This window comes from Athene noctua, chromosome 28, assembly GCF_965140245.1.
Source record: "Athene noctua chromosome 28, bAthNoc1.hap1.1, whole genome shotgun sequence".
NCBI classification, from domain to species: Eukaryota; Metazoa; Chordata; class Aves; order Strigiformes; family Strigidae; genus Athene; species Athene noctua.
In genome coordinates, this window is record NC_134064.1 from 6683086 (window position 1) to 6696382 (window position 13297).

Genomic DNA, 13297 nt, shown 5'->3' on the forward strand with positions numbered 1-13297 from the left:
AGTTTTCTCCTTTCTGCTGCTGCCCCCAGCGCTCTGCGCAGCACAAGTCCAAGGAGCTCTTTCGGGGATTAGTTAATACAGTGATTACACAACTGGCTCCCGCAGAAGATATTTCTTCTCCTCGTTCTGCTGTCTCGCGAACCGCCCGCCCGCTCGTTTGGATTCATTTCACCCCACCAGAGGATTCCACTGCCTAGTCCCTGCCCGCCCTCCATTTAACCAGCCTAGTTAAAATCCAAGCACAACACCAGCAGAGAAAACCTTTTTTCCTTTGCCTTGGGCCCCTGATGCCCCTTGCAGCGTGCCGGGGTGATGCTCAGACATGTCCCGGCTCTGCCGAGGCACCCGAGGTCATCGTCAACCTGAAAAACTGCTGCCGAGGGAGCTGGCGGGCAGCAGGCTGGGCTCGGCAAGGAACCAGCTCTATTTTGCTCCTAAAACCAAAACCTTTTCCTACACCTACAGCTCCACCACGAGACGCACCCCCAGCCCCTCCGAGGCGCCCACAACACAAACAGAAGTGCGGGTGCAAAGAGCAGAGCCAGGGGCCAACGCACAGCGGCGAAGAAGAAAATTCGGCAATAACAGCACGGCCCATCCCAGCCGGGATTGCGCAGGCTTTGCCCACGCCGCTCACTAGCGCAGGCACGGCTCGTCCCTGGCTGCAGCCGCGCCGGCCCTCGCACGGATCCTCCCTGCGGCCGGGCCGGGCGCCAGGGGCTGCCCCACGGACACGTGTGGGTGCCCGGACCGTCACACACCGCCCGTTCATCCAGGAGCTCCCTGAGAGACCCCAGCTGCTGCTCTTGCAGGCCCCAGGCTATAACGTTAAATCTATCAGATCTTGCGGTCGGCCTTCTCCCTGCTGATGCGTCGTGAGCTGCTGCCAGCGGGGAACCAGCGAGGCCGAAGCTGCCAGAGCTGGTGGTGCCCGCAGGAGTTCCCTCTCCCGCTCGCTAGAGGAACACGACTGAAGCGTCCCCTCTGCTCAGCCATCAGCCGCCCGGGCCCGTGCCCCAGCCCCTCCCCACGAGGCTGGGGCTCACCCAGGTGCAGAGCAGGCGGGAGGCTCCAGAGCCACTCCCGCTCCGGGGACTGAACCAGAGCCCCCCCGAGCCCACGGGCTGCAGCCCCCACGGCAGGGACCCCGTCCCCGCATCACACGGGTGCTCCCACCTGGCAGGGATTTCCTCTTAGCACTCACAATACAAAATATTTTCTTGTAAAGCCACATTCCTCGGGTTCCATTTGTGACTACCCCCAGTCCTAAGACGTGCTGAACCCAGCCTGGCAGCTAACAAAACCATCCCGTGTCTTCCAAATCCTCCCAAAGAGAAACAGATGAAAGATGACTTCTCCACAAATATGGATTTATCATTTTGATACGTGCTACATAACAACAACAGAACAGAAAATATCATCCCCTGAGCAGCAACACAAAAATTAATAATAAACACTCACAAAGCATCAAATGTTAAAAATGTTTCTCCATCTAAAACACAAACACAAAAGCTGCTAGTTTGACTATTTCAAGTATTTCAAAATGCTAAATAGCTCATGACAGTCTGCCTTACATTCCCTTTTGCTGTGGGAGGGAAGTGAGAAAGTCTTACTTTGCTGCAAGAAGCAAAATATAAAGTTAGAAACACTTTAGCACTCTGGCAATGAACTAATGTTTGACTTATTTCTTGCATGCAAAGATTTTTATTCATAGCTGTATTTAAATGGCACCCAACTTTTTATCATTGCCACTCTCCAGGAACCGAGCACGAGAACAAGAAAGTAACTGAACCAGGACAACAGGGCACTGGAGAAATTCCCTTTCCTTCAGAAGACAAATCTGGGACTAAGGTAGAGCCCAGCTGCTGCTGGAGGGACCAACCAAACCCGAAAGGCATTTACTCTGTTCCCCTGAGCACATCTGAAACGCAAACCCCCCACCAGGAATGACAGAACAAGGAGGTGAAGGAGCCAAGGTAACTTTTCTTGCCGGCAAAGCCACGCTCTTACTCCTCACCCCGACGCGGGGGCCCCGGTGCTGGCACCTCCCCTGGCAGCAGCCGCGGCCCTGCGGGGCCGACGGGCCAGTCCCCACGTCCTGAAACGACGCCTGCAGGCACCTGCACTTTGATGGATGAAGGCAGCAGCGATTCCCCCCCCGCCACAGTCCTTTGGTTTATAACTTGTGCTGATGACTGGATGCGAGCTGACAGAAAATGCTGGAAGTGACTGGAGAAATTCATCAGCAACAGTGGTGACACGGAGCCTTGGAGGGCTCCAGCCCTGTACAGCAGAGCAACAGGAAAGATCCCAAAGACTTCGCTGTAGCGGTGAGACATCACTTCCCTGTCGTGAAAGACCCGGCTGTTAAGGCACTTCTCCCTCTCCCAAAAGCACCAGCTGAGAAAGGAGAGCTCTGTATTCCATTAAGATGATAAAATTGAAAGGGAATGTGTAACTCCATGAAGAGAATGCGAGTAGATGTCATCCTCTATGGGACTGCGAGACAGAAACCCCAGACTACCGAGCACGGCTCTGCTGGGAGGCAGAAGGCGGTGGCCGGCGCGTCCGGGCGACGCAGCTGGGGGCCCTCCCGGAGCAGCGGGGGGACACTGCAGCCTGGGGTGACCAGGGGACACATCGGGGTCAGCTGGGAGGAGCGGGGGGACCAGAGCTGCCAGGGCAGGCAGGACACACGCCAACGCCTCGCACCGCCTTGGGTGCTACGCTGGGCAGAGGCTGCTCAGAGTTTGGGGCTGATGTAACCTCCGAGGTGATCGAGGAAAGTCTGCTCTTTACCAGTTCAGCAGAGTTGAAACATTTCACTGTGGGGCACAAAAGTCAGTGGGAAGCCCCCGAGCCGCTCGCAGGTGCGGCGGGGAGCAGCGCTCTGGCCCGACGGCTCGCGGGGAAGGAGGCTCAGGTGGGATGTCGGCAGCAGAGGAGGTGTCTGCAGAAATCCTGCCCTCCGCCACTTCCCGGACGAAGCCGCAGGTGCTGAGCTCGGAGAGGAGCTGCTCTGCGGAGGTGAAGCCTCAGGGGGGTTCTGGCCACCGGCAGCGGCTCCAGGTCCCTCAGCAGCCTGGCGGCATGTTCAGAGCCGCTGCCTCCAGGGACAGTGACCAGGAACACAATTACAGTTGCAGACATTTTTAAAATTTTTCACCTTCACTGAGATGGTTACGTATTTTTCAATGCGCTTTTTTTTTTTTTTTTTTACTGGAAAACGCGGCTCTTCCAATAGCTCAGGAGTTCTTCCTTAATTTCCCCTGAAGTTTCAGCTGCATTCATTAGTCTTCATTTTATCCCCTAAATTCATTTTGTTACTGTGCAATTTAGAGAGATGCTGTGCTCCACAGAGGCAATTGTACATCTGTGTGAAAGAGATTACTCCTGCAAAACCAGTTGTGCAAAGAATTTCACAAATTCCTTCCTCCCTCTACACACAGAGCCACTAATTACGCAAATGGTAAACGCAGAACTTCGCAACAATTTAGGGGAGCAGAATAAATTTTGGTGCAAGGCTGAAAATCAGGCACTGAAATCTGGAGGTTATTAACTATTTTTACTTGCCTATTGCTTCTAAAATACCTTAAAATTAACTGTGTTTAATCTCAGCTGTAATAAGAACACTTGGGGAACTCTGAAAACATTTTAAGCTTTTTTTTTTTAATTAAAAGATTATGAGAGTTCAAGTATTTGTATAGAGTCTTTCTCACATGTTTTGATCACAGATGAAAGCTAAAAAATACTTTACTCTTAAGAGCTTAGGGAAACACCAAATAAAACACTGAACCCATTTCACCATCGGAAGGATTACCCTGTTATGACCAGAACAGCAGCTTGATCTCTTTTAAACAGACACTAACCAAGCATGAGCTCGTGCCTCCCGAATCGCCAGCACCCGGCTCCGTGGTCACTGGGCTCCACTCCCAGCTGTCCAGAACATCAGGAGGGGTCGGACCGCTCAGCAGCGACACGCTGGTGATTATAAAATACCTCGTAATGGCTGCAAGAGTGCAGCTTACCTCTGAGCAGATCAGTCTGATGTGAAATGTTATTTACCTCCTTTATGAAAATCAAAAGGAAGATCAAGCACGACGGATCCCAGCACCAGGGGATGTAAAAGCGCCACGTCTCCGTCGCGCAGCTCCGGCGCTGCCGGGGGGGCCGTGGGACCCCCCGCACCCGCCTGCTCCGTGGGCCGGAGCAAAGAACGGCCTCAGCGCCCGCACCCCCGACCTCCATCAGCGAGGTCCAAGCGCTGAGCCAAAACAGCCCTTTAAGGACGATGCACAAGAGCCTCTGGAGGGCCCTTCCACGGGGCTGGGGAAGAGAAACGGCTAGATGATGGATTGTCTCATGGAAAACCGCAGGGCCACCGCCCCAACCCCGCACAGGCACCGCAGACACACGGCCGGGCCCGCGGCTGCCACAGACACGTGTGAAGCCCCCGGGGGTTGGCTACCAGGAGTCAGGAGCACCCAAAGCTCTGTCTGGGAGACTAAAAGCTCCCTAGTGCCAGCTGTGAAGGACTGGGACAAAAATCCAGCGGAAAAATGCTTGGTGACTCCGTAGGATGCCCAGAAAAATGCTGTGTCCAAAGGGCACATTTCTTAAAAACAACTGGAGAGCAAAGAGGTGCTTATTAATGTGTCTCTGCAGCTCAGCTTCACCTTCCAGATCAAGTGTCTGGAGGAGCTGATGAGCCCTTGAGTTACTCTTTCCTAGTGATTACAGCAGCTGAAGAGCCCATTACTCTCGGAGCACACGGTGCAGCTCACTTAGAGCCTCTGCGAGGCTGATCCAGAGCATTAAAAAAAATTAGACAAAACCACGCTGCAAAGTTGCAGGTCTTGGAAAGCCCTGCCTTGAGGCAGCCCTGAGGCCTCTGACTGCAGCATGGCAGGGCTGGTCACCGCACAGACCCACCGACCCTCCCAGAGCTGAAAGCAGAGACTCTTTCCCCGCTGGAAGGTGAATCCAAATCGCCAGTTTACGTGTGAATCGGTCCATGCGCTGTTCCCTGAAATCCAGCACCCTTGTGACCCTCAGAAACTCCCCTGTATTTAAGCAGAAATACCAGGTTTTGTGGCAGGTCCTTTGGAGGAGCCGCTGGAGGCTGCACACGAGGGGGGGTTCTGAGCACTAACGCGAGCACGGGACAATTCAACACCGTAAGCGCGTGCGCACTCCTCCCGCTGCCCTGCTCACCACTTGCCAGCTGCAGAGAACGGCCCCAGTTGTCCTAAAGTGAGTCAGCAGCCAACGATCACCTTCCCTCCGGTCGGATCCATCCTCTGGGCTCCCCGCGGGACGGCCGGGGGCTGCCAGCACCCTCCCCGTGCCCGTGGGACAGACACCCGGTACCCACAGCACCGGGCACTTCCCAGATGCACCTCGGCGACTCGTGTGCTGCACCTTCGCTTCTCTGTTAGATAAAACACCCGAGCCACCATCTAAAGCCATCCCCGTGCTCCCTCAGGCAAAGGGGAGAACGTTTCCCAAGCCAGTCCTGGTAGAGGAGAGGTGATATTCTATGCACCTACAGTCTGTGAAGTTAAAAGAGCAACAAAAACACACACGCAGAGCCAACCCCCCCCGTATTTAATCACATCTAGGATTTATGTGCAGGGTGTGAGGCAGGATGTAAAATGCACAGCTAAATTTATGTTCTGTTCTGAAGGAAGTGCCACTGGTAGTAATACTGAAATACACCTGTCTGCAGGTCCAGAGCCCAGTTATCCTGCCCGGTTAGCATGAAGTATCCTCTGGGCCAACGACTGCAGAGGAAGTTTTGTTTCACAGTATATTAGCGGGTTGCAAGGACTTTATGGTTAAGCAAACAATAAGATGGTTAAATGACCCGATTCCAACATTTGACTCTTTAAATGTGGAAGTTAATAGGCTTGTGCTATCAGCATCACTGTGGAGGAAAGCACGAACACCCATCTGGGCAAAAACCAACAGACAATCGATCCAACAATTTTTAAAGACTCGGTTTCCCTCCAAGGTAAAAGCAAATGATATTCTGTTCTGCGCCGTAACACGTAAGGTTTATTAAACATGTTAGCTGAGCTGTTGAGTAACCTCTGATAATTAAAGCGAGGCTTGGCTATTCGTGCCCAGAGGAGACATTGTCCTCCACCCAGCAAAACATTTCAGAAGCGTGGAGCCAGAGATAGGGCTCTCGTACAAAGGCCAGCCCTGGCTGGTAAACCACTAATCTGTGGGAACAAAGCAGACAATAATGAGCATCAGCAAGTTTTAAAGGTTGTTATGACAGCAACACAAATGAATAGCTGCTTCTGCCGGCCTTCACCACTCAGCTATCCATTTTCTGCCGCGCAGGCACCGAGGCTCCTCGGCACAGCGAGCCCGCTCCGCCCCGCGCGGACCCTCCTGCTCCGGCTCGCTGCCTCCGACCTACCTGTGGCCTTTAGTGCCGGCTGTTCACCTAGCAACAGTTTTAACCTTTTGGCATGGATTTTCCCTTGGTAATGCGATTCGGCCACCACTGCTGAGGTAAAGGACATGTTACATAGTGTGCAGCATTTGTTCTTATCCACTGAGTCACCGTCACTGCCCTGGGTGGAGACAAAAACACAGACAAAAAGAGGCGTATAAGCCCACCAAGCACGGTCACGGAGAAAGAAGAGAGAGGACGCCAGGTTGTTACGCCAAGGCCGCGGTTTCCAAGGGGTTTCCCTTCCTCATCTCCCCAAGCCGCGCTCCTGCCCGGTCCCAGCTCTGCTCAGCCTTCGAGCCCTGGCACCCCCAGACCCCATCTGCGCCCCAGGAGCTCGTCCCACTGCTCCCTGCTCCCCCCGGGCACCTCCACCCCCCCGCCTTTAGCCTTTATTCCTCTTCTCTGGCTGAGGGAGCCACACGAACCCGGTGCCTTCCCTGCCATCGGACACGGCGCTTCCTCCTCCCACACTTCTGGAAGAGACCCCAAAGCAGCCGGGGGGGCAGATGGAGGCTGGGGGATCCCCCTCTGCAGGCGGGACGAGCAAAGGGACTGGCGGGACTGGTCCGGGTCCCCCAGGCAGGGTCACATCCCGGCCCCGGACACCTCCTGCCCCTCTGCCTCTGCTCTGCTGCTCGTGAGCCCTTGGGGGACACCCCCTTATCCCCCCCACCTTGTGCAGAGACCGAGGTGAAGATGGGCCGGAGGGGTGGGGAGCCCTGGCTGCACCCCAGCACAGCCCTGCCGGGCAGGGGCTCCGCGAGGCGCCTGCCCACCCCGGGCTGCCCGTCGGCCGGCCCTTGCCGAGGAACCAGGCTCCTACCTCGCAGCAGTAACTTACTGCCAGCTGCCGACAAGATAAACCGCAAGGCAAGAGCAGCCTCGTGGCACATACTAAAGCCCAGAAAAAACACTTGCTGAAGGGTTTGCACAGAAGGGGAAAAAAGTGAAACATCTCAAAGTCATGTTTACATTCTGCTCCTTTTCTAGAGATGGATTCTGAGCCCTTGAACCCTGCCAGATGAAAAAAGGCAACCATAAAAGTCCGAGACACTTCACACACAACGGTAAAAACTCACCCCAGAAACTGATGCTGCCTAAAGCAAACTCAGGGCTGCGGCCCACAGCCCTGCCTGAGGATCCGCACAATGAAACACCTTGGTGCAACAAGGACACCCCCTTGCAAGATCCTCAGCCAAGAGGCGACTGGAAGTTTTTGGGAGCTGTGAACGTCACACTCGGTATTTCAGTACCAGCAAGAGGCTCTTATGGCTGCAGCAGCACAAGCAGGGGCCGTTCTTCGCAGTTCATAATTGCTGCACCTTTATTTTTACAAGTCAGCCCTGATTTAATGAGAATATTGCCTCCAACCTTCATTATGGTTGTCCTTGTAAGAATAAAAGCCAGCGTGCCTCTGCCCGCTGCGTGCCTGAGCTCAGAGCTCCTACTCCACCAGACCCCGCGGGTGGGAGCGGTTGGGGCTCCGGCTGCCCCTGCCCACTGTGGCTTCGCTGCCGGTGCCCCCCCCGTCCTGGACCTGCAGCAGCTCCTGGCACTGACCCCCCTCTCGCCCAGGCCCCCGCTACCCCGGGGGGGCACAGAGCATCCCGTTACCCCCCGACACCTCCCAGCACCGGGGCTGGAGGCACCACCACGTCCCAGCCATCTGCTGGGCTTTCTCCCTGCTCCAACGTGGGTTTCGGCCCCCTGCGCCGGGGCAGGCGGAGGCTGGGGGGCACAGGGGGACCCCCGCCTGGCAGCCAGCAGCTGAGCAGCCAGGGAGGGCCTGGGAGAACAGCCCCAGCGTCTGCCAGCAAAACGTAACTGCTGCTGCCAGCAAGTGTTCACAAACGGCTTCCACAGACACAAGGGTAAGTGTACAAACAAGGAACAACCTGGGGGAAAAGCACGTCATTAGTCACAATTAATTATTTAATCTGTTCCAAAAGGAAACGGGAATCACATTTAGGGCCATATATATTTTCCAAAGATCTCAGTATGTTCTGCTGGCCACTGAGCACAATTTATAAATGATCTCTTTCGAAAATACTCCTCTGTGCAGAGGAAGACCTTCCAAAGGCGGGAAGTAACCCGCTATGTGCAGGCAGTTAGCATCCTGGTCCCTTCCCTGGACAAGATGGTCAGACCTGGCCCCTGTGCCACAGCAAAACTCCCTCCAGCGACGAACCATCTGGAGACAGTCGTGATGGTTTTTTTTTTTTCTTTTTTTTAAAGCAAGTGTTCCAATTGCTGGTATACAGTCAAAACAGAAAATAGTCTGCTTTAGAAGCTGCCATCTTCATTTCACAACAACTTGACAAGCAGCTGTAAATGCGTTCTGCACTTCATCCCCATCAAAGACCCCGGCGCCGCCTGGAGCTGCCTGACACGTGGCACAGCCCGACACGGCGGCACTGCCCAGGCTCAGCGGGCCAGGGCCCGAAAGCCAGTTCCCGTCTGCAGATGTCACACTCCTGCTCTTCAACGTCCCCATATCAACGGCGAAACGGCTCCAGCACCAGCACCCAGCACCCACCCACCTCTGGCATCAGGCGGACACCCCCGCCCTCCCTGGCCCCGCCGTGACACCGGGGCACCCGCCGACACCCCCAGCCCCCCAGCAACAGGGCAGGAGAGGGGGTCTGCAACACCCGGAGAGCAACCTGGCCACAGTCAACAGCAGACCCATTGTTTAAGGTCATTTTCTCCCCCAAAATAAGCACAATTAGGAAAAGGACTGAGTTTCATCCCTTTTTTGTTGCTGTTAACTATAAATCAACTTAAACCTTAGGGAGAAATCTCAAGAGGTGGTAAGCACTGCTCTGAGTGTAATTTGCACTTCTTTTAAATAGGTTTCTCTCAAGATATTTTATGTCTTCAAAGGGAAATCACTTGAAAGTTAAGAGCAGAGTAAAAAAGTCCCAGACTCCATTGATCATCAGTGGTGGTAACATACAAAGAGCCTCCAACAGAGCTCGTCTGAAAGCTGCTACACTTCGGTGTTTACACACCCGGGTCTCTTCCTCTACCTGTTCTGCTCTTCAGTGACATTTTTTCCTCTCCAACCTACTTTCACAGACAGACTGGTTAAAAAAAAAAACACAAAAACTAAAACCCCCTCAAACACCCCTCAGACACCCGATTTAGAGCCGAAGGTCCCATTCACACGGATCCACCGCTCACCGCGCAGCTTCTCCGAGTGCACCCGAGGCTCTGGGCGACCACCTCGAAGCCTGGTGGGGATTTGGCCGCCAGCCCGGCACCCGCCAGCCGGAGAGGGAGAGAGGTAACCCTGATTTCCTGGTCACCCGGGAGTCGCAGTCCCTGCACAGGACACACGGCCCTTGGCTCTCTGGCCACCAGCCGTTCCTGCGTGCTCGGCGCCGCTCTGTGCTCGCCGGGTGCAAGAGACGTTTGGGCTCGAGCGCTGCTGAGCGTTCACCCGAGGCTGCAGGGCCCCTCGGCAGAATCAGCCTCCCCTCCCTCCTCCACCACTCCCTGCACCAGCCGCTCAGGCGCGGGGCTGGACCCAGCCTGAAGGGTAATTATACCTTCTCATTTGTCAGCAGCTGTTTTACCTGTAACCAGATGGGCTGGGGGAACCCGATCCGGGTGTCCTTTGTCACCCGTTGAATGACGCCGCGTTGATGGGGTTTGGTGAAATCAGCTGGTGAATAACATGGGTGCGGGGCAGAGCGGCAGCGGCCCAGGGCAGCCACCCGCTGGCCGGGACACCCCACACCCACCAGCACCCTCCTCCGTCCCCTCACCGCCCGGGTCCCGCACCCAGCTCGCTCCGAGCAGCAGCAGTGACCAGGCACAAACATCTGCGTTTAGTTTCCATAAAACCCACACAGACAACGTTCTAACCCCATGCTGCATGAAGCCAGACAGCGTGCAAGGGATATTTCTACCATTTGTTTCTGCGACCTTCTCCAGACAATCCCTTCCCGCTGACCCTCGCGGAGGCAGCGCTGGCAGGGGCCAACGGCCTCGCATAAACCGAAGCACAAACACAGCGTGGGCTGGGAGATAAAGCGTCCGCTTCCCAGTGCTCATCCTCCCCCCGCTCCAGAGCTGTGCCGTGCCAGCCTCATTTATGGGGCTTCTTTTTGTAATATTATAAACTTCAAAGCAAGTCTCATACATCCAACAGAATTAACTTCAATTATTCAGATGCCTGTTAACAAGCTGCTAAAAGGCATAATCCTCACACAGGACCAGGCAGTTGCAGTCCTTTGCTGGATGTTCCTTAAGCAGGAAAAGTGAGGGATTTTATTCCACAGATACAAATCCGCTGTCTTAATTTCCTAGGTTTTACTAAGAAGAAAAGATGATACAAACCCTTGAAATACAGTGATATAAAACACAGCACTCAAGGCACTGCAAAGTATCTTTTAAACTTGAGTTAATTTTCTGCACATGAAGAAGGTGTTGCTGCTAAAAGAGCTATTTTCTCTAACACTATGTGTGAAATTTAGACCACTTCCATTTTGGAGACTGTTTTTCTTGTGGCATAAGCAAAGATCCAGTTTGCAGCTCCCTACATCTGAAACGCTCGTGAAGCCTCGGAGCATCTCAGGACCTGTGTGTTCTCAGAGAAAAGCCAGACCTAAGTCGGGTAAGGTGTGAGCTCGGCGAGGTCCGCACACATCCCACGGCCCCGCTCGGGCAGGGACGGACCCGCAGCAGCTCAGCGGGGACAGGGGTGGCTCCGGGTGGGGACCCCGTGGGCATTTAAAACCGTGCAGGGGGAGCCAGGGCAGGGGGGGACGAGGCGCAGGGCGAGCAGCGGAGCCCGTCACTGCGCCTGCAGCTCCCCACCAGCCCCAGCCTCCCGTCAGAGAACAAATTCACGTCTTCCATCAGGAATTTCTTTTCAGGAAACCAATACCTGACCTTTTGGTTGAAAACCTCCAATCGGGTACAAAACAACAGTAAGAACGCTGGCCCTAAACCCAGACATTTCATCTTAGTTTCAGGAGCGCTTAGTTTCAATCGCTGAAGATTTAAGTTACAGCCTGCAGTAAATTTTCCACCAGAAGCTGTAAAAACTGCGATTGCCTTGCTGATTGAGAACTGAAGCCTTCCAAGGCAGCCCCCGGCACCGCTTGTGCCCAGCTCTCGGCTTAACCCTCTCCAGTGCCGCCGCGCTGCCCTCAGCAACAAAATCTAATACCCCACTATCTTCCCTCAAGCAATTTATTCTCGCTATTATGACCCTTTTCCTTTTTAAGGAAGATGATGCTCGTTAAAGCAATTTACTATCTTTAGTAGAAATAGGCCTAGAAAGAATTTGAAGGCTCTTCTCCCATCCCCCAAAAAAGGTGTTTCATGGCACATCAGAAATTTTCATCTTGTCTGCCCTGCTCATAAAAAGGGGGCTATTTTTCAAAGGTAATGAGAAAAGGCTGATTAAAACTGGTTCACCGGTCCTGAGACTTCAGGATATGACTCCTAATTTCAGCGGGACCCTGACACAGGCTGCAACCTTCTCAGATTACTTTCGGCTGAAATGTTAAGCGGAAATTTAAAATGAAAGGTCAACAATTGCTCAGTGCACCAAAGACGTGAGAGTTTTCCCCTCCTGCATAATAAAATTAAAACAATAATGAACAGCCCAAGAATGGAGCCATTATCCAGTGCAAGACTAATTGTACAAGCAGTGCAAGACTAATTGTGTAATTGTATAAATCTATAATGTAGGAAAGGGTAAGGGGCGTTTTGGGAATGCAGAGTATTTTTATAGTCCTCGAGCGGCAGCAAACTCCAGCCCTGCCCTCGCGGAAGGGTCGGGAGGCAGACGCTCACCCCAAGTGTCCACAGCTGCAGCAACTTCTCCTTCCTCCTGCCACGAGGGAGGGGACAAGGTGTTTAGTTTTGTGGGCACAAGGACACAAACCACATGGCATGCAGTGGTGGAACAGTGCACTCTGATTTTAAAAAGCACAGTGCAGGTGCTTCCACGCAGAAATCGAGTCGGTTCTCGGGGGCTGTTTCCAGCGTTCGTGGTCTCCGCAGCTGAAGTGCTGTGCTGGACACCTGAACGAGGCTAGGTCTGGGGGCAGTGATGGTCTCACACAGCATTACATGTCCAAAATACTTCTGTTCTCTTTAAATGCAAAGGCTTGGATAATACCTGAGCAGCAACAGGCCTACGTTGAGCCGTAAACGTTGGCAGATCTTCCCTGCTATATTTTTATAAATAATTTTAGTATTTAGATCTTGCCAAACCTATCACTCACCCAGTCCACAAGGACTTGTTAATTCAGCTCTGACTAAGGGCTGCCCTTGGCAGAATCGAGCACCAGCAAACACGGGATCACACAACTTCCCGCTTTGCCTTTCACAAAAGAAACGGGAAGAAGTTCAGCTCTGAATGGTTTGAGGTCTGTTTGGTTCTCTGTCCACCACATCCCGATGCTAAGGTGCACATGCAGCCACGTGGTTTCTGTTATGCACAACAAGGCTCAGCAGAGGCCCTCGTTCCAAGTCCAGCTGTGCACGTCCACCGCACCTTTCACACTCTGTAATCAACAACCGAACCAAAACACTGTGAGGTTCTGTGAAGGGGGAGACTGCATCTGCAATTACCCTCTGTGCTACATAAAAGTCCCACTGAAATTTTAATTGCTGTGTGAAGGAGCTTTCAGATTCCTTTGGTAAAACTTGCATGCTTCTCCCTTTAATTAGAAGATATTTCACTAAATATTGATAGCACTAAGCCACAGTCACACTCCCATAGCTATGGAATAGTTTGGATGCTATCTGGTGGGAACCTCATCAACAGCTCTCGCACCAGCCCCAGAATATGGGAACGAGCTGAAT

At 53.5% G+C, this 13297-nt stretch overlaps 1 protein-coding gene across 1 annotated transcript in view; it reads right to left on the reverse strand.

Annotated features, from left to right (window-relative positions):
• The window catches only part of ZMAT4 (zinc finger matrin-type 4), a 72407-nt gene that overhangs the window by 18400 nt on the left and 40710 nt on the right, over positions 1 to 13297 (reverse strand). Inside the window, exon 4 of the mRNA XM_074928742.1 lies at positions 6431 to 6587. Within this exon, the coding sequence (XP_074784843.1) occupies positions 6431 to 6587 (157 nt within the window). The remainder of the gene's footprint in view (positions 1 to 6430; positions 6588 to 13297) is intronic.